Below are 19752 nucleotides of genomic sequence, written 5' to 3'. Positions count from 1 at the left end.
CTTGTTCAGATTGTTATAACAATCAGAACATATATTGTTATAAACAGAAGTTTATAACAATATAAAAAAATGAGACTTGGCTGACTGAAGCAGTGTTTGTGATTTACTCATGGCATTTGATTGTATACATTATAGAATTTTTGGGAAAGGAAGTTTTTGGCTTTCTAGTACTTCATCTTGATACAAAAAATCTGAAAATCTTTCAAAGAAAGGAAGGAAGCAATCAATTTTAAATGAATTATGTAGAGTTTATTCTTACTTCTTTTAAAGAAATATATAGAGTTACTTCTTACTTCTTCTAAAATTGATTGCTTCCTTCCTTTCTTTGGAAAATTCCCACATTTTTTGTATCAGGATGGAGTAGGTAGGTGGGTAGGTCTAAAGTGAGTGGGTGTATTCGACCCTCCACCGCAACCCAAAGGGTTTATTGTGGCTCACACCTATTCACACTGGGCCAAATACACCCAGCTTCTTAACGAAACCAATTAGTTTGTATGGTGAGTGGTCTTTCAGGTCAGATGGTGAGAGTACGGATCTGCCGAACTCAAAGAACCTGATTCGGTCCCCAGCGGGGCAGGCACAAAGTATATGCTCTGCTGTTTCATCATTTTCCAGACAGAGGCGACACACACTGTCTTCCGACAGTCCAAGTTTCTGCATGTGATGATTCAAATGACAGTGACCTGTAAGAAAGCCTGTCAGACATCGTAGTTCATCCCTACTGTAGTCCAACAACTGTTTGGAATCAAGCTTCAAAGGGTGAATGAACGCCTTGGAGAGAGCCAATCCTGGAAGATTCTGCCAGAAGTCCATAACTCTTCTTGCCATCCAGGTGTTCAGTGTTTGTTTGGCAAAGCCCAAAGCTATGCCAATGACAGGTTCTGATCCAATGAAGCCGTTTGCAGCACCCTCCTTTGCAAGAGAGTCAGCAACTTCATTGCCTTCCAGGCCAGTATGGTCAGGAATCCAGACCAGAGACAATCTGTTAAGTCTTCCTATCGAGGAGAGTATTTTTTGGCAGTTTGTTACCAATTTAGACGTTGCTCGGTAGGAGCCAAGGGCTTCCAATGCCGCTTGACTGTTCGAGAATATTTTTATTGACTCTTCGCACACAATTCAATAGCGTACATTTCCGCTTGAAATACAGTCTCATAAGTTCCTAGGCAGGTAGATAACTCTGTCCTGGGTCTGCGACTGAAAACACCTGCACCTGAACCGGAAGGTGTTTTTGACCCATCTGTGAACCAACAACTATCTGTCCTCAATATTTCCTTCTCTCGCAGGATCCAGTCCTCTCTACTCGGGAATAGTACTTTATAAGGCAGTTCGTAGTTGACAATTGGAGGCATAAAGTCAGAGGTCATTTCCAGAATACTGTGACTTCCAATGTCAACCAACAGTCTGTTGCACTCTGCATTGAATTGATTTGTGCAATTGGCAATGTGCACAAGTGTGTATGCAGTCCATCTAGGCTCTCTCTCCAGAAAAATGTGGAGAGGAGGTAGATCTAGAAGGATCTCTATGGCCGCTGACGGTGTGGTACTGATGCCACCACTGATAGCCAGACAAGCCTGTCTCTGTAAGCCAGAGAGCTTTGCTTGGGCCGTTTTCTGTAAGGCCTTTGGCCACCAAGCCATTGCACCATACGTGATCATTGGTCTGACAATCATCACATAAATCCAATGGATTTGTTTGGGACCTAAACCCCAAGTTTTACCACAAATCTTTCGACATATCCATAGAGACAGTCTGGCTTTGTGTAAACCTTTTTTCAAGTGAGCGTTCTAGGTGAGTTTTTTATCAAGGACAATGCCAAGATAGTTCACCTCCGTTCCAAACGGAATGACCGCATCATTGAGGGAAAGTGGCGCTAGATCGTCCAATTTGGTGAAGGGGATTAACACAGTTTTGCTGGGGTTGACAGACATCTGCTCCCTCAGGCACCAACTGTGAACAACGTCCAACGCGTTTTGGAGGATATTACAAGCTACCCTTCCCGACGTGGATCTTGCCAAGATGACGAGGTCATCTACATAAGCTTGCAGATCAACTTTTCTTCTGTCGAGGGTATCAAGCAGACTATCCACCAGGAGCGACCACAGAAGGGGAGATAGTATCCCACCTTGAGGGCAGCCTCTGGTGACCCTGAACCTGATAGCCTCGCCTTGAAGAGTCGTAGTTGCAGTTCTATTTACTAGCTTGGCATAGATCCAGCCAGTTATGGTTGATTCTATACCCTTTCTAGCCAGAGACAATCTTATAGATTTAGGTAGTGCATTGTCAAATGCTCCTTCAATATCAAGAAATACAGCAACCGCAATCTCCTTGTTGTCAAGGGATTGGGAGATTTTCTCAACGAGGTTGTTCAATGCTGAATCTGTCGATTTCAGGGGGATACATATAATGCTACCCTCCTGATATGTCCGTCCAGTATCATCCCAAGTCTTTTCAGCAGGAAATATGTAAGGCTGATTGGTCGTATCGATTTGGGGTGTGGGTCTCTCCAGCCCACGTTAGGTATATTTACCACCCTTGCTGGCAACCAACTGAGTGGTATATAGTTCCACGCCAGACTAGCTCTATACAATTTTGTGAGAATAGGTAAAATTATTTCCAGCAATCAATTTTATTAGAAGTATATAGAGTTTGTTCTTACTTCTTTTAAAAAAGTTATAGAGTTAATTCTTCCAAAATTGATTGCTTCCTTCCTTTCTTTGGAAGATTCCCACATTTTTTGTATCAAGATGGAGTAGTAGAATGCCAAAAACTTTCTTTCCCAAAAATTTCTCACTCCTAAAAATATGACGCTTTCAATTTGAACAAAAATGAAAGAATATGTTTCAGAAAATTGTTTTATTATGGCATTAACGAAATAACTCTATAAGTGGTTTCAATCATATCTTACCGATGGAAACCGAACTGTTAAATCGTCAAATTATCAACTGCAGCTAGTATAGATAGTGGAGTCCCTCAGCGATCTATTCTTGGTCCCATTATCTCTCTTTTGCATATAAATAATCTGACACGTTTAAAAATCACTTGATGGCGACTTAGATGCCCTAATTTTCTTTTGTTGTGAGCTACATTCAAAAGAATTCATTTCATATTTCACTTCCTCTAATGACTTTACTGTTAACGAAACGGCAAGATCTAGCCTTCATATTATCTCTTCTACATCCTGAAATTAAATCCATTTAAGCTTCACTACAAGCAATTCTTTTTTAGCATCAATCTTACAGGAAAGCCAAAACGTTCCCAGCTTTTCAGAGATAATTATCTTTCAAAGAAATGATTTCTCAAGTGCAGCACAAAGGAATCTGGACCGGGATCTCGAATAATTCATAAAAATTCAGAGGTCCGGATTTTCTTCGTCGAGGTATATAAATAAAATGCAAATGGTCGGAGGAAGTATTTTAATAGATCGTTTCGGCTGCGTCGGAATTTTGATTTGAATTTTTTTTTACGGCCTGTCGGTGGGAAGTTGTTCGGGCCCGGAAATTGGTACTTAGTTAACTCGTCGGAATTATTTTGATTCTGTGGTTAATTAAGTTGCGTTGATGACGGGAAATTTGTTTTTTCGGAGTTTGATTGCTTTCATACGATTCGGTGCGTAAAAAAGTTTGGATTAGTCTGATGAGAAAAAATAAAAGGGAAAATTCAATTATTGACATTTTTATGCGCAGAATAAAGGGTAATTTGAGTCAGGCATGTACTGATATTGGGAAATACGTTCGGGTACCAGAAAGTTGATATGAAAAATATAATAAAAACCTTCATCGAACTTATAGTTACGACTTACGTTAATGAAACTCGTGGGACCCCTTATGAATCATGAGGTAATCAAAGCATTAAGGGCAAAAATTCTCAGTTCTTCAGATCCTGTTGACAGACGTAGAAGGGTAGCTGGTACACCCAGGAAACAATTTATCTACCGCCTGTTCTAAAAAACTAATCAAAACAGTTTATCGTATGATTTTCACTATAGTTATAGTTTTTTAATATAGATTTTCATCAAGTATCGGCCAGATCTATTCAATTAACACCAAATTCAGTTGGGCAGCAGAAGCAGAATGGGCATCAAGAAAGGGAACCAATTCATTCTGATGATGATGAATAATTTACAGAAACTATAGGCAAAAAAAGTCAGATACAGCTAACTTTCGTTCTCCCTCCTATTGGTCATAAAGGTGGGAATATTGCCCTTGATCATTTGACAACCTCAGTATCGACTAATCTACTAGAATCACTTCATGAAGTCTCCTATCAGGAAGACACCGTCTATTGAATGGATTTTTGATATTTGTGGGTTAAGTCTTCTGTCGATACTATATATGTCGTCTTTATTTAGAGAAATGTGATCACCTTTACTTACTACAGCTCTTTCTTCAACTGTATTTCATCAGTTCGGATTTCCATTGTCTAATATAATATCAATTGATTTGATAACCCTGGAAAAATCAAAAAGATTAACCTAAAATAACAATTTTATTAAACAAAAAACTGAAATTACAAAGAAGTAACATACAACAACAACCAAACAAATAAAAATTGAAATATTAATACAAGCTGAAAAATTTTAGAAAATTAGAAATATTATTAACGAAAAATGAAAAAATTAAAATTGAAAGATTTCAAACCAAGTTATGTCACAACGTTTCGATTGTTAGTATCCACAGTCGTCTTCGGGTGATAACTGGACTTATTTCTCCGAGATCTGGCTATTTATAGGTCATTCGACTGCTTTCACCTATCCCCTCTTCCCTCTTTCCGCTTCATTGGTTTTAGCGGGAGATGACCGTTTGGCGGGAGTTGGTCGTTTTTCGTTGTTTAGAGGTTTCCATATGTTACGTATCTCTATTCTAGCTTGACTAAATGCGTTGTTGGGCAACATATTTGTGATTATTTCAGCTTGAGCCCACTTGATGTTGTGTTGATGAGTCCAAACATGATCTGCTATTCCGGATTTGCTGGTTTCTCCTCGCTGTGTATGTTTCTTGTGCTCAGCAATGCGAACTTTTAATGACCTCTTAGTTTCACCGATGTATGATTCTCCGCACTCGTAGGGTATCCGGTAAATGCAATTCTTGGAATCGCAGTCCACGTTGGGTAGCCTGGTTTTCTTGAAGCTGCTACGTATAGTGTTCCCAGATCTGAAACAGGTCCTGATGTTATACTTGGACCCAATACGTCTTATCCTTTCCGATAATCCTCTGATATAAGGAAGTACAAGTACTGGTTGTGGCGGCTTCTCTTCCTTGTGGAGTTCTTGCTGTCTTCTAGCTAAGGCCTGTTCTACCATCACTTTGGAGTAACCATTCCGTTGAAGGTCATTTTTGATGATGCCTAGTTCCTTTTCGAGACCTTCCTTCGTATTACAGAGCCCAAAAGCACGATCCAGTAGAGTCTTGATGATTCCGCTCTTAGTCGATTGATGGTGGTTGGAATTCAAACAAATCTTTCTCCAACTATTAGGTTGTCAATATCTTCAACTACTACAAAATGGCGGAACTTTTGATAATTGCCTGAATACATTGACATTTAAATACATAATATGAGGCAATAAGCTTGAGGTCAGTTCAGAAGATGCAGAAAATGCCTTGAACTTCTTGACATATGAACAGCCTATCCGATATTTCACGCCGAACATTTTCGAACACAGTAACGTTAATATCTCTACAAATGTTTATTATTCTCTGCCGTATACCCAATATTGAAGCAGGCTCAGTTTAGTACACCTTTTGCTTCAAATAGCGTTATACAAAAAGTTCAAAGGTGTCAAATCTGGCGAGCGGGCCGGCCATTCTGTAGGAACTCGACGAACAATCCAACGACTGGGAAAAGTAGCGTCCAAATAATTTCTTACTTGTCTGGAGTAATGTAGTGGTGGTCCATCTTGTTGGAATATCCATATCGAATTCATTAGGATTCGCTTCGACGATTTCAATGATGAGAGGTCAACAGTAGTTTTCAGCATATCCAAATACAGTTCCCCTGTAGAATTTTGACCAATAAATAGAGCTCCTATAATATGGTTTCCCAATATTCCTTCCCAAACATTAATTTTTTCTGGATATTGGGTATGTGTTTCCCGGAAAACGTGAATGTTGGTGTCACTTCAATAATGGCAATTTTGTCTGTGAACATTGCCGTTTAAAAAAATGTACATTCTCCACTATAACAAAGATTGTGGAGATAGTTAGGACGCCTTGCGATGGTTTTCGTCATGATTTCGCAGAATTCTGTTCTTCGATCAGGGTCATCTTCAGTTAATTGGTGTATCATTTTAATTTTGTATGGATGATACCAATTTTTTTTTTCAAAAAACTACACCTCACGATTTGATCTCCACAAACTTTATTTGAAAAAATATAATCACAACATGTTTCGTTAGCACTGTAGCATTTTCAAGTGTATGAATACTTCAAATTATTCTTACATTAATATTTATATATTACAGGTAACCATAATTGATACTACCTCCAGAAAATTACTGAACCTCTACCTAAGGTACCTGTTGAATTATGATTACCTAAAGCATATTACCTCATATCTACATCAATAATAATTCTTTCTCGGATTTTAAGAAAACAAGTCCAATAATGGTGATCTATTCAAATCCAGTTGGTCATTCATTAGAATTTTCAAGTTTATTAATTTCCATTGCTTCCAAATGATTCAACTTCAAGCCTCTATTTTCTATGTGCAAAATTTCGAACTCTTCGTTAAAGATATGATTTTCTTCTAGAAAATGATTTGAATATGTTGAATTCGTTTTCTTATTTACATAGCTCGTATGAAGTTTCTGGATCCGATTCCTAAATGTTCTACCCGTTTAACCAATATATATCTTAGGGCACGTTCTACACTTCAATTTATATACTCCTGATTTCTCGAATTTGGATGTCTTGTCTTTATTATTTTTAACTAACTTTCCTAACGTATTACTTGTTCTATGCAAGTTTGTTCAAAACGTATTGGAAAGGTCCAACGATCGACAGAAATTGTCACGTTTCGAGGTCTGTTCTTTGCTTTTGCGCCACCAAAACGATCCTTTTTTGTATCGGATCGTCACTTGTGATAAGAAGTGGATCCTCTACTACAACAGCAGACGTTCAAGGCAGTCGTTGGACACTGATAAGCCTCCCACGCACTTCCCAAAGTCGAAAACCCACAAAAAAAAACACCATGGTAGTCAGCAGCTAGTGTGATCCACTACAACTTTCTCTAATCGGGCCAAACGATTATAGCAAAATCGGGAAGAAATGTACCGAAAATTGCGTCAACAACGGCCGGTACTGGTCAACAGAAGAGGTTCAGTCCGATCCTGCTCCTCGACAACGCCCTTCCGCACGTTTCACAAATTACCGTCCAAAAATTGAAAGAATTGAACGTCGACGTTCTGCCTCACTCACCATACTCTCCAACCAATCTTCAAGCACTTCGATAAGTTTTTCGTCGGTAGAATCTTCGTCAATCAAGACCAAGCAAAGGCTTTCGTCGACTTCATCGAATCCCGAGCACAGAGTTTTAATCGACTTATGTTTCGTTGGGAAAAGTGCACTTATTCAAATGGCGCTCATATTACAGTTCAGAGTAGACTCATAAAAACGGACAAAACTTTTGACACCACCTAATATAATTAAATGTAGCAGTGTAATCGTTATTTAGCCTCGCACCACTGATAAGATCTATGGCGGATCAAGACAACGCCATCTGGTGTTGAATCATTAATGTGCTATTTTTGGTTTTGGTTTCAACTGTTTTCAGTATATATGTGAAATATTCTAGAATTGTCGCAATTATTCAAGATATTTCTCAATATTTTATTGGCAAATGAGTAGTTGAATGAAACTCAATACAGCAAACCTAAGGCAATACAAATAACCACATCAATCAGCATCTACTGAGATGAATTAGAAGTGAGTAGTTCTGTTTATTCGTAAATAAAGAATCTATATACGAAATTTTGCCTATATATATGTATGTTTATTGTAACGAATCTGAAGCCGTCCCTGACCGATATGCCGGCCAGCGAACAAACACATGACATCACCGCGAAAGTATGCAGTCGGCAACCGCCGGTTAAACTCTAGAAACGAACCGACTATAGATTTCTAGAAACGATCGTTACCGATATAGAAGCCCGCCTTCCCGACCCACGAGGGAGTTCAGAAAGTGAGCGTTAGTTGCTAACTAAGTATTGCAATAAATTAGTTTGTGATTAGTGAAATATCGTTGGAAATGAATTTGTTTAAGACAGTTAATTCTTTATTACAATATCTTTAATTCATTGTGACTCCGACATGATGGTCAAAATTATAGAAAACATTCTTTTTATCTCTTTGGTATTTTTCATGTCATAATTTTTGGAATTTCAAAAACCTTAACTTTGAAGAATATAATTTTGTCACGACTATAAGAATCGAATAAGAAAATTAGAGCAGCTATTCAAAACGTTCTATCTTTCAAATTACACGGTCTCATCAATTTTCAGTTCTAGAATTATAAAACACGTTCTGTAGAATAAAAGAAAATAAAAAATTTTCCTACAACAGTCATTCGAACGTATTTTACTTTTTTTAATTATACTGATATTTAAAAATGGTTTTTTTATCTATATAAATATACAAAAATTCGAATTCACAATCAAATGTGATTCAATACCATTCCAATACCAATACGGTCGGTCGGTAGCCAAGCGGTTCGGCGTGGGTGCTTTGTTCACTCACTCGAATTGACTGCCGTGTTGGTCGGTGGTTCAAGCCCTAGTCTGAACGATCGATCTTCACTTGCTACCGTCCAACCCGTTTTGGGAATCACACGTTAAAAGGTAAGACCTCGTTAATCCTTAGCTCGCACAAGTTTCGACTTTTGAGGGTTGTCGTTCGTAGGGGTGCGACAGCTGGTTAACGGAAAAACATATTTCAAACAGAAACAGATTTCAAACAGATTTATAATACCAAATACCATTCAAGAATTATAATAGCTTCACAATAGTTCCAGAAATCCCAATGAAAATTATTTGGATAAGGTAAAGGCAGTCCGTTGTCTCTTTTTAGTGTTATTTGAATGCTTTGTTTTTCACAACCTCGGTTGATGTTTAAAATATTCTTGTTGAAAAATAATCGTATTTATTATCACAAAATATTCGAATGTTTGCATAAACATTAATATTAGAATATATTGTCAGAATCTTGACGTAAGTTTGGAAACCTATTTGTTTGTTCTCTCATGAAATCATTATTAACGTATACGATGAATCAAAAATTACCTCCTGATATTCAAATTTACAAAAAACTGAATGGTCTCCTCTCTGATGATCCTTTTCTTCAGGAAGTACCTTCTGAAAACATCTAAAATTGAAGATTTGACTTTGTTATATATGTCGTCATTTAACGAGGCCACTCAATCATGATTTTTTTATTAAAACTTGTGTAGCAATCCATCAACTATATCTACAAGATATAGTCATCCTATATGGGATTATCACAGTGAATTACATAATTCTTCGAGAAAAATTTTCAAATAATTATCAATGTCACAAATCAAAATCCCCAAACATTCATCACTTTCAACGTACCACAGTAGGTTCTGGTAAATGCCTGCTAGAAAACAACTACTTCTCCGTCTAATACAACGATGGACATTGAATTATATTCGACAGACTTTCATGCAAGATACCTTACAGAACTTAATCTTGCAGATGTTTATGGTTCATCCGCTTTTGGGGCTTTGTTCACGAGATGGAGCTGTTATTGGTTGACATATTTTTTTAATATGCACTCGGGCCGCATTGATTACAGTCGAGTTCCAGACAGACTACTGTTTGGGTCGGATATTTCTTGCACTGATGTGAGATAAGTCTTTAGGTGATGTTCTCGATTGGTTTCATCGTGGTCCTGCTGCTGGTTGAAGACCGACCTTTGTTAGGTATCTTGCATGATCGTCTGTTGGATATAAGTCCATCCTGGACAAGAGAAGCGATGGCTTGAAAATTGTTATAAGGACTTCGCTCCATCAGAAACAATAATTCAATAAATTGATGGATGTAGCCGGTACTACGTGGTAGGAAATCATAATGAAGAAAAGAGAAATTAAACTTTTTATGTTTTTTACCACTTTCATTTGCAACTAACGGTACTGCAGTTTCGTGCTATACGGACACTTTCAAACTAACTAACTAGGTACTGTAGGTACTGATAGAGGTACTTGGCTTGATTGAGTACCTGAATTTACAGTTTACAATTTTGATCTACCAATTTAAAAACCGGCGAGTAAACTAAATCGATTTGATCATTTAACAGGTTGCACCCGCAATGTTTATGCTTGTGAATTTCCAAGGATTCTCAGTAATTGAGTTTGTAACCCTTCCTTGCATAGTGCAGATCTAAACGATACGGAAATACTGCAAAATACAGACATACGCCTAATATGGCACCTTAAATGATTCTATCTTCAATGCAGTGAGTTTTCAAATCATATGAATAGTATTCTCAAGTTTATAGCATATCTGAGCATAGGTTAAAACCCAAAATCAATGTCATCTAATACTAATTGGCAGTTATCAGAAAGTTGAAAAAGGCAATAATACCACCTTATCGGAATTCTCAAATAATCGGTATATTCGATTGTGTTTCGAAATTATATGAATCAATTTGTACGTGAACTGTTCAAGTTCACTCAGAACCAAGCACAGAACGCACAAAATGTCTGATGTTGATTTATACAGGGTGTCAATTTGAAAACTTCACACCCTCAATATCTTCCTCCAGTATTATAAAAAATCGAAACGAAAGGTCAGTTTTATTTTCAAGGGGGACACTTAGATGAATATTCTCAACCCTCATGGTTCAACTCCCTAGAAGGGGTAGATGTTATCCTTAGAATATCAAATGGGAAGGAGATTGAGTGGCACATCATTTTGAAGGGCGTTCGAATCTTTTTCCAACGGTACCTCATTTTATTGTTTTTTGATGAGCAGTTTCCGAATAATGCCTTTCTACACTTACAGAAGTAATTAGAACTTGCCTGCACGGAGATATGTTGAAAACGGAAATATGAACCTCAGCTGAATTCTCAAAAAACATCCAATATGTATTCATGTAGACTATCGCATAGGATAATTCTTTTGACATACGTCAAAAAATTAAAGCTATTTACAATTTGAGGCGAAACTTATAAAGTGAATTTTGGGTTTTGAAATTGAAAAAAGTTTGTTTTCCGAATCGTCCAGCACTGAAGAGGGCTAAGTAAAAAAATTTTTTTTCAATATATTTTTTCGATTGGTAGGCAAAATTTATGAATACGCTAAGTTACTGAGTACTAGGACTTTTCAGTGGATTACATTATAGTCGAAGTAACCGGTATTGTGCATAGTTAAAGGTGTCGGCGTTCTCAAAGGCCAAAACAACAATACAGAGAAATATAACCGCTTTCTACTAGTCCACGTTGATTGAAGAATTGGCGGTTCGTATTGGAAAATTGTTAATAACCGAGTTTTATGATTGGCTGAAGAGTCATGAAATTAAATTTGAAGTCATGTTGCGGTGACGAATAGAATGCGAGGATGGTTACAGCAGTCGTGTTGTCAATGTTCAGTTCAGGAACTGATCGCGATTTGAGTGTTGGAATTCGTTATTGGTGCAGTTATAATTACCTAAAATTTTTGTTATCTGTTTAAAATGTGGCGTCCTTCGAGAAGTACTAATAGTAATAACAAGTGTGATAACAACGCAGACTTTTTCCTGTGTAGTGACTCCAATAGCGATGGTGAACAATGCGAAAAAGAGATACCAGTGAATAAGATTCGGATGCATTTGAAAATTGAGACACAGAGAGTATGTTTCAATGTATATAAGAATCTACATCTCAAGTTTGGTTTCTAGGGAAACAAACTATTACTTGAACTATACCTAGTAACTTTTTGGGGGTGAACGTTTCAGTTTCCCCCTCATTGCACTTCAGCAGATTCTTTATTGATTTATTTTTCAAATTGTGGAAGGTTATATACCCAAAAAACAGTAAGAAGTATTGAGTCCTACACAAAAAATGTCTTCTAAAGAATATAAACCCCTCTGTTTTGGTCTCACTTTATTGAATTTACAATTTAATATAACATCAAAGGTAAATCCCTCTTTTTTGATCTCTATTGCACTATCTTATATAACATATCAAATGTGGACTCATCTGCTTTGGTCTTCATTTATTGGATTATATTAGTAGAACTGATTTTTTTTCGAATAATTGGGAATAATGTAGCAATTACAAATATCTAATCCTTATATTTCCTTGTTGAAAACATTTGCCTTCATACAAAACGCGAGAACTTTGAACGTAGAAGATGATTGTTGCTCAAGAGACCATTCGAGAGAAAGGAAGAGGCGTTGCTCTTTTGTTTTCCTCATCGAGTTCGATCTCTCAAGAAGAATGGTTAAAAGTAAGTCTTTGTCCCATATTCCTCGGTATCTGTACCACTGCTGCTGACCGCCATCTTTTTCTGCGGGCGACTAACAATGCCGTAATCAATCCTTGCATTCTTGCTCATATTTCGTAACAAAGATAGTTATCTTTCGGTTGAAATCGGCTATTATTTGTTTTTTTATACCGTATCGACATCGGTCGTTACACGGACTAATTGGCCGATTCGTGGTGGTACAGGGTGAGACAAAAGTAGCGGGTTTTGTTTACTGGTGGTTAAAATTAACATCAGTATTCGTTACATCGTAATTATGTTACAGTTTTAATGAACAGTATTTTGTTCGGAAAGTACTAGCAGTATATATAATCAAATTGACTGATACTCGATGAAAATCTATGATGATGGATGCAACTAACATCAGCAATATGGCCTATATTCGGCCAAATCTGTTGTTCTCCATAGACAAGTTGCTGATTTTTGTGAAAGTATTGGCAACCATAGATACGTTTCTGATATAATTGGGAATATTGAAAATTATTTCATCAAGGACAACTTGATGTGCCATCACTGTCAACGGCGTGCACTATACGTCAATAATTACCAACTTCTTTTGGCCTGAATTGAATTATCTACACACCAACGACATGTGGTTTCATCAGGACGGTGCCACAGAGCTCATGCCACATTGGATATTGTGTACGAGCGATTTGAGGGCATGGTCATCTCACGTGGAGGTGATGCGATCTGGCCACCGAGATACTCCGATTCGACCCAGTTAAACTTTTTCTTGTTTGGATTCCTTGAGTCGCAGGTATGTGCGAATAAGCCACAAACCACAGCGGTCCTCAAAGTCAACATATCCCTTGTCATCGGTCAAATTCAGCCTGATTTATGTGCCAGAGTCATGGAAAATTTGACGTTTTGGATGCGGTTCACCCAATGAAGCCGTGGCAGACATTCGTACGATGTTATTGGGGAATGCAACCTCGTGAGATTGGGGCTCAGGCCAATTTGGAGATCTCAAAAGATTGGCAGTTTTGTGTATTTATTCTTGAAAATAATCAATATTTGAATGACTCAAAAAATTAGTTAGATTAATACGTATTATGAAATAAACATTTATTTTTACGATTTTTTTTCAATAAACTTTTATGTATTTGACATTGACGTATATATCTCCAATGAAATTTCAAGTAGCAAACGAAATAAACAACCAGTACCCTCTTCTAATATCAAACAAAAGTATTTTAATGATAGAACAGATAGAACAAAACAACAAGAAGACATAAACTTAAATGAAACTCATTGACTATTGAATTGAGATATTATTATCAATTAAAAAAACTATTCCTACTCAAAGATTTATAAGAAATTGGAAGTTAATTAAGAAAATATACCAATCAAATGAAAGGCTGGTCCAGTTCACATCACACACCATTACTTTGAAGATGATGTATGTGAAGTAGAACAAAGCTTTTCCATTGAAACCCAAAGATAACAGCTAACAATATCAGAACTCAAGGAAGAAATTACTAAAATGGCAGAAGATATCAAACGTCAACAAGAAAAAATTGAAGAAGCGGAATCAAAGCTCATGAAAGCTGAAAATACAATAAAATGAATAGAAAGAATAAGGAAGAGTATCTTGACCTCCATTGAAGTTCTCACTCAAGAAAACATACTATACACTAGTCAACAAAAAGAGATAAACAATAGAAAGCGGCTATCTGAAATGGAACCTAACAATCAAACAGAATTCCAGAAGATCGAAAAAGAAATAAAAAAAGTCACAGAGAGAATAAAGACTTGTTCTAAAGATAGTTTGAAAAAAACTCGTGGAAGTGTTAAAACTGAGATTTTATTTGTGTGGGGATACCAAGGTAGGGATATAGCACAAAATTTAAGTAATATACAGGGTGATATAGGTTCAATTCAGTCTATTCTGAAACCAAATGCTAAATAAAGACAGTCTTTTAATTGAAACCGCCTTAAATGATTGTGGAGACTTTAGGCATAAGGATGTGGTTATCTCATGGCCTAATAGATGTGATAAGTATATCATTACAGATTTTCTGAAAAAAAGTTAAGCATACTCAACTCCTCATCATTACTGAAGCTTACCGACATGATTATAGTTATTTTTAATTCTTCTTTTTTTAGTTGTTTCAGGGATATCAAATCATTTTATATAGTAGACATTGGAAGTCCGAACTAGTGAAATTCATCTTGAAACATTGTAAGTCACCTTCAAGCATATGGAATGATATCTCTTTTCGATGAGCCAACAAGAACTGGACATCTAGCTGAACGTAGAACAATAAGCAGTATCGACTAGGAATTGACAAACATCAGTAGAGACAGTTTAATTCTTAGTAATTCTGATCATCATTTACAAACTGTTTTCTGGAAAAATAAAATTAAAGGTATACCCACTAACGCTAAAGAAGCTGTCACAACTTGTGAACTTCGTAAAATTACCGACCTCTCTATAGCTGAATTCAAAAAACTTTTCACAGGAGACATGGAGTTTAAAAAAAACTTCACTACTGCCACGTTCACCAACATAAACGAAGCTTTCAGTATCTGGGAACATTTCCATTGGTGCTTTGAGGCAGCATTTCCTGAATGTTCTAGAAATACAACCTCTAAGCAACAAAATAACAAAATTATCCTTTCTACTCCGGAAAAGAAAAAAATTGAAGAGCATAGGCACATGAATTATCTGAAAAAATACGAGAACTCGGACACTAAAGACACTGCTTATATGACAGCAGAGAAAAGCGTAGGAATTGAAATTCGCCAGGAAAAGATAAATCATTATATGAAAAAAGTAAATGAGTCTAGCAATAAAAGCAAAACTCTTTAGATTACAATCAAGCAACCATCTAGAACAACTGAGAGTAAACGTATAATCCTGAATCACAATCATAAATGTATCAGTAATGAAGTAGAACTCGCGAAAACATTTGGAGAATAATTTTAACCATAACTGACAAAAAAATCAAAACACATTTCTCGGGTAATTACTCAGACAGCTGCACAACAATGGCGAATGTTACTACAACGATGTTTTTCAAACCGGTAACAACAAACGAAGTAAAAAAGTCATAGCCTCATTATCTAATAAAAAAAGCACAGGGAATGATGAGGTCTCTACAAAAAATATTAAAGAATGTGTAGATATATTATCAGACCAAATAGCGCATATTATGAATTTATGTGTTGGTTTTGGAGAATATCCTGATCTTCTCAAAATTGCCATTCTAGTACCCGTATTGAAAAATGGTGACAAAAAGAGTATCGAAAATCATCGTCCTATATCAATTACCAGCGTACAATCAAAAATTTTGGAAAAACTAATATCTCTCAGAATAAACGACTACCTCGAAACCTTCGATCTGATGACAGAGTGTCGACGTGGATTCAGGAAAAAATACTCAACAGAAACCGCAACGCTAAATTTCACACAACACATACATGATTAAATTGACGAAAAAAATATTGTTGTAGGAGTCTTCTTTGACTTGAGCAGGGCCTTCGACACTTTGAACACTAAATTTGTAGCAGACAAACTCTTCAACCTTGGGATTCGTGGTAATGTAAATCAATTAATTGTTTCTTTTTTGGCGAATAGATGTCTCCAGGTAAAGCAGCATAACATCAAGTCGGATAAATTTTCAGTTACAACAGGCACCCCTCAGGGCAGCGTTCTTGGGCCACCAATATTTTTATTATATGGAAATGATCTTCCTCTCAATCTAAGTTATGGAAAAATATTTCTCTATGCAGATGACACGTCTATCATTCTTTCTAGTAAAACATCTGACGATATGACACAAATGGTAAATGCTGTTCTAATCGAATTTAATGGGTGGAGTAACAAGAACAGACTCATTGTCAACCAGAACAAAACGGTATACATGCAATTCGCGAATTCATCGAGAAGTCAACATAATCTCAATCTCACATTGTATTCAAAGTCTTCGTACCGAAAAACAACTTGGCCAAATATATATTATAAATCAGATTTTTAAATTTGATTCAGATATAAACCATCCTTTAGAGCCCCCAAATGAATTATCACTTGCATATTCTTACACATTGTATTCAAAGTCTTCGTACCGAAAAACAACAAATTTCATTCAGGTTTATACCAGAATGAAACACCTGAATGAAACACAAATTTCATTCAGGTTTATACCTGAATGAAATTTAAAAATCTGATTTATAATATATATTTGGCCAAGTTGTTTTTCGGTACGAAGACTTTGAATACAATGTGTAAGAATATACAAGTGATAATTCATTTAGGGGCTCTAAGGGATGGCTCATACCTGAATCAAATTAAAAAATCTGATTTATAGTATATATTTGGCCAAGTTGTTTTTCGGTACGAATACTTTTAATACAATGTGTAACAATATGCAAGTGATAATTCATTTAGGGGCTCTAAGTGATGGCTTATACCTGAATCAAATTTAAAAATATGATTTATAGTTGGCCAAGTTGTTTTTCAGTACGAAGACTTTGAATACAATGTGTAAGAATATGCAAGTGATAATTCATTTAGGAGCTGCTAAGGGATGTTTTATACCTGCATCTAATTTAAAAATCTGATTTATAATATATATTTGGCCAATTTGTTTTACGGTATGAAGATTTTGAATAAACTATAGACCAATATACCATCAGATGCTTCAACAAAAAATCGGATTGTCTTCAGAAATATTCAGTCAATTTTATTTTAAGTATGAAGACTTTGAACAGACTGTGGAATGATATACCACGGAATAATTCATTTCGGAGCTGTCTGAGGGTTGATTCATATTTGAAGAAAATTTTTCGCTAGTAGATATAAACGGCCACATAAAAATGACTGCTTACTTAACGCCGATTGAAACAAATCATTGTATCTGATATAAATATGAGTTCAGAACTTTTTCCGTCGTTTCTTCAACCGTTTTCTTTTTTCCAGGTCACCTGATCAAAGAGCACTCAGCACAGCGCGTGAAGGGCATTGGCGCCGTCGTCGAAGAAAGTGGCGACGACGGCGGCAAAAGCGCCAGCGACTTGCTGCAGCTAGTCCGCCACCTCTCCCACACCAACACCTCCGCCACCGCTTCGAAGGAACCCGACGATGTGAACATGGGGGCCAACGTAAGCCGGCACTCGGTGAAGGGGTTGTCAGGCCGCCGCTCCCAGTCGAGCGGCAGCATCTGCAACGGGAGCGGCGGGAGCGGCAGCGGCAAGAGTTCGAGACATCCTGACGGAAAGATTTGCGGCAGTTTGCCGAACTACTTGGACGAACGCGAGAGGAACGGGGCTTGTAACAACAACCGTCACGAGAAGTCTTTGGATGAGGTGAGAAAGAAAATTTGATTGATTTTTTTGTGGTGGTTGTATATGTTTTAAATGGAATACACTACAATTGTTCAGCTATTTTAGATGACCTTTGCCTTTCTGTTAACTCAAGATCCTTAAGAAGCAATCGCATTTTTTCATTTGGGTTGCGATTCCACAAGACTAACTATGGCTCGATGGCAATAAGTTTTAGGCTTCAAAAACATTTTAATACATACTTTTCAGAACTTGATCTTTTTCATTTGTCATATTTGGAATTCAAAAAAATGGCAATTAGACTACTTCATCAAGAGATTGTTCATTAAACTTCTGAATAGTCGTTTATTATTTCTTTTAATAATCATAACTTTTTTTTTTATTTCTATCCATTGTATTGTATTCAATTCATTATAGTTAACTTTTTTTTTACATGTTATCATTTATAATTATGACACAACTAGAAATACAAATCAATTCAAAGAACTAAGATTATAAAAAAAAAGGAAAGAAAAAAAATAAAAGAAAAAAAACACATCAAAGGTGCTGCTTCGTTCCCTCCTGTTCATAAAAGAGGACATATGCCTCATCGCTCACAAGTGATTTTGGCGAAATTGGGAACACGTGTGAATCGTTGTATTCATGCCACGTGCCACTATATGGGTGTCTGCAATATGCTGTGTAATGTCCGTTGTAAGTAGTCCCACTGTGATTTGAAAGTGCATATAGATTATAACGACAAGGAGCCACATTGTCTGCTGCATAACTGCTCATATCTAATCCATCTGAAGAAAAGTCAATGGAAACATTCAATTTGCCTCTCAACCCTTCCGTCGGAGAGAATCTTTTCAAATGAATTACTAAAATACGGGGAAACTTATAGGTTGATAAAGACTTTGTACATTTTCTCCTTTGCTTGCACCTCGAACATATTGGTTTCTCATCTCCATCCAAAGTTTCCTCTCTTGTGAAAGAATCCAAACAATGTGACAAACTCACTTGGCCAGATCTCTGTGGTATGGGAAGGGACAAATCCCAGAAAGGATCAAAGATTACTGATGAGTGTCCACAGTGTGTGCACTTTATAGTGGATTTTAATTGACCAACGAAATAGTCTACAATCTTGGAGTTGTTCATATTCAAATATCTCTGCCAGGACTCCTGTGCTCTTCCGTTATCGCTTAATTTTTCGTCAATCTTAGTTAAGATTGGTTCAGGTTTCTCAGTAATTTTGTTGAAGTCCTCATGTAAACCTTCTAAAAGATATCGAAGGAATTCGTGGGCGAATACTAGAATAACTTATTCTAGTTTTCGTACATATCTTTTTTTTTGAATTTGAACTTAATGCACTTTTTGACAAATGAAAATGCATACCGTTATTTAATATGAAGTAATAACTTGTCTCTAGGGTTTGTTTGCACATTGATGTAACATTTGGGACTTTGTTACAATTCTGTAATGTACTTGACATAGTTACGTTTTAGTTTTTTAATTTAATTATTTATTAGTGTTGAATGTCTTTAAGCTTATTTTTGTCTTTTTAATATTTTTTTTATGTTCCATTTGGTATTGATAGTTTGTGGTGTATAGGACTGATAAAAAATAAATAGGTTTTTTTATTTTTAAGCAATTATAATAGTTATATTAAGGATTTTACTTGTTGGGTTCATAACTGAACTCTAATGCTTGACTGGTTTCAACAATTGAAACTTTCTTGATGTACCATTTGGGATTTTATAATAATTCTGTAGTGTACTTGACCGATAAATAAAATAAATGAACATCTAATTTATAATATCTAATGGATACCATTTATATATACCTAATCGACGTTTGAAGTTCAAAGCTATCGATTACACAAGAAAACAAAATCCAATAGTTTTTTTTTATTGCGTAGAATTTCATGGCTGTTGTGTACTGATTCGAGGTCGCTTTAAAAAAAACACAAGCACTACAAGAAAATCCTCAAGTTGGTCTTAGAGCGGTGCCTGTGTGAT

At 36.4% G+C, this 19752-nt stretch overlaps 1 protein-coding gene across 4 annotated transcripts in view; it reads left to right on the top strand.

Annotated features, from left to right (window-relative positions):
- LOC111512197 (tyrosine-protein phosphatase non-receptor type 13) overlaps positions 1–19752 on the top strand; it is a 261752-nt gene that overhangs the window by 162107 nt on the left and 79893 nt on the right. For all 4 annotated transcript variants that reach the window (XM_074183059.1, XM_074183061.1, XM_074183062.1 and 1 more), the window contains one exon: positions 17394–17779. In XM_074183059.1, the coding sequence (XP_074039160.1) occupies positions 17394–17779 (386 nt within the window). The remainder of the gene's footprint in view (positions 1–17393; positions 17780–19752) is intronic.

The sequence above is a fragment of the Leptinotarsa decemlineata genome, unplaced genomic scaffold (genome assembly GCF_025532065.1).
Source record: "Leptinotarsa decemlineata unplaced genomic scaffold, Ldec_3_MD MMD2_tig00026330_RagTag_RagTag, whole genome shotgun sequence".
NCBI classification, from domain to species: domain Eukaryota; kingdom Metazoa; phylum Arthropoda; class Insecta; order Coleoptera; family Chrysomelidae; genus Leptinotarsa; species Leptinotarsa decemlineata.
The sequence above is the reverse complement of the archived record's forward strand: the minus strand, read 5'-3'. Positions and strand labels throughout refer to the sequence as shown.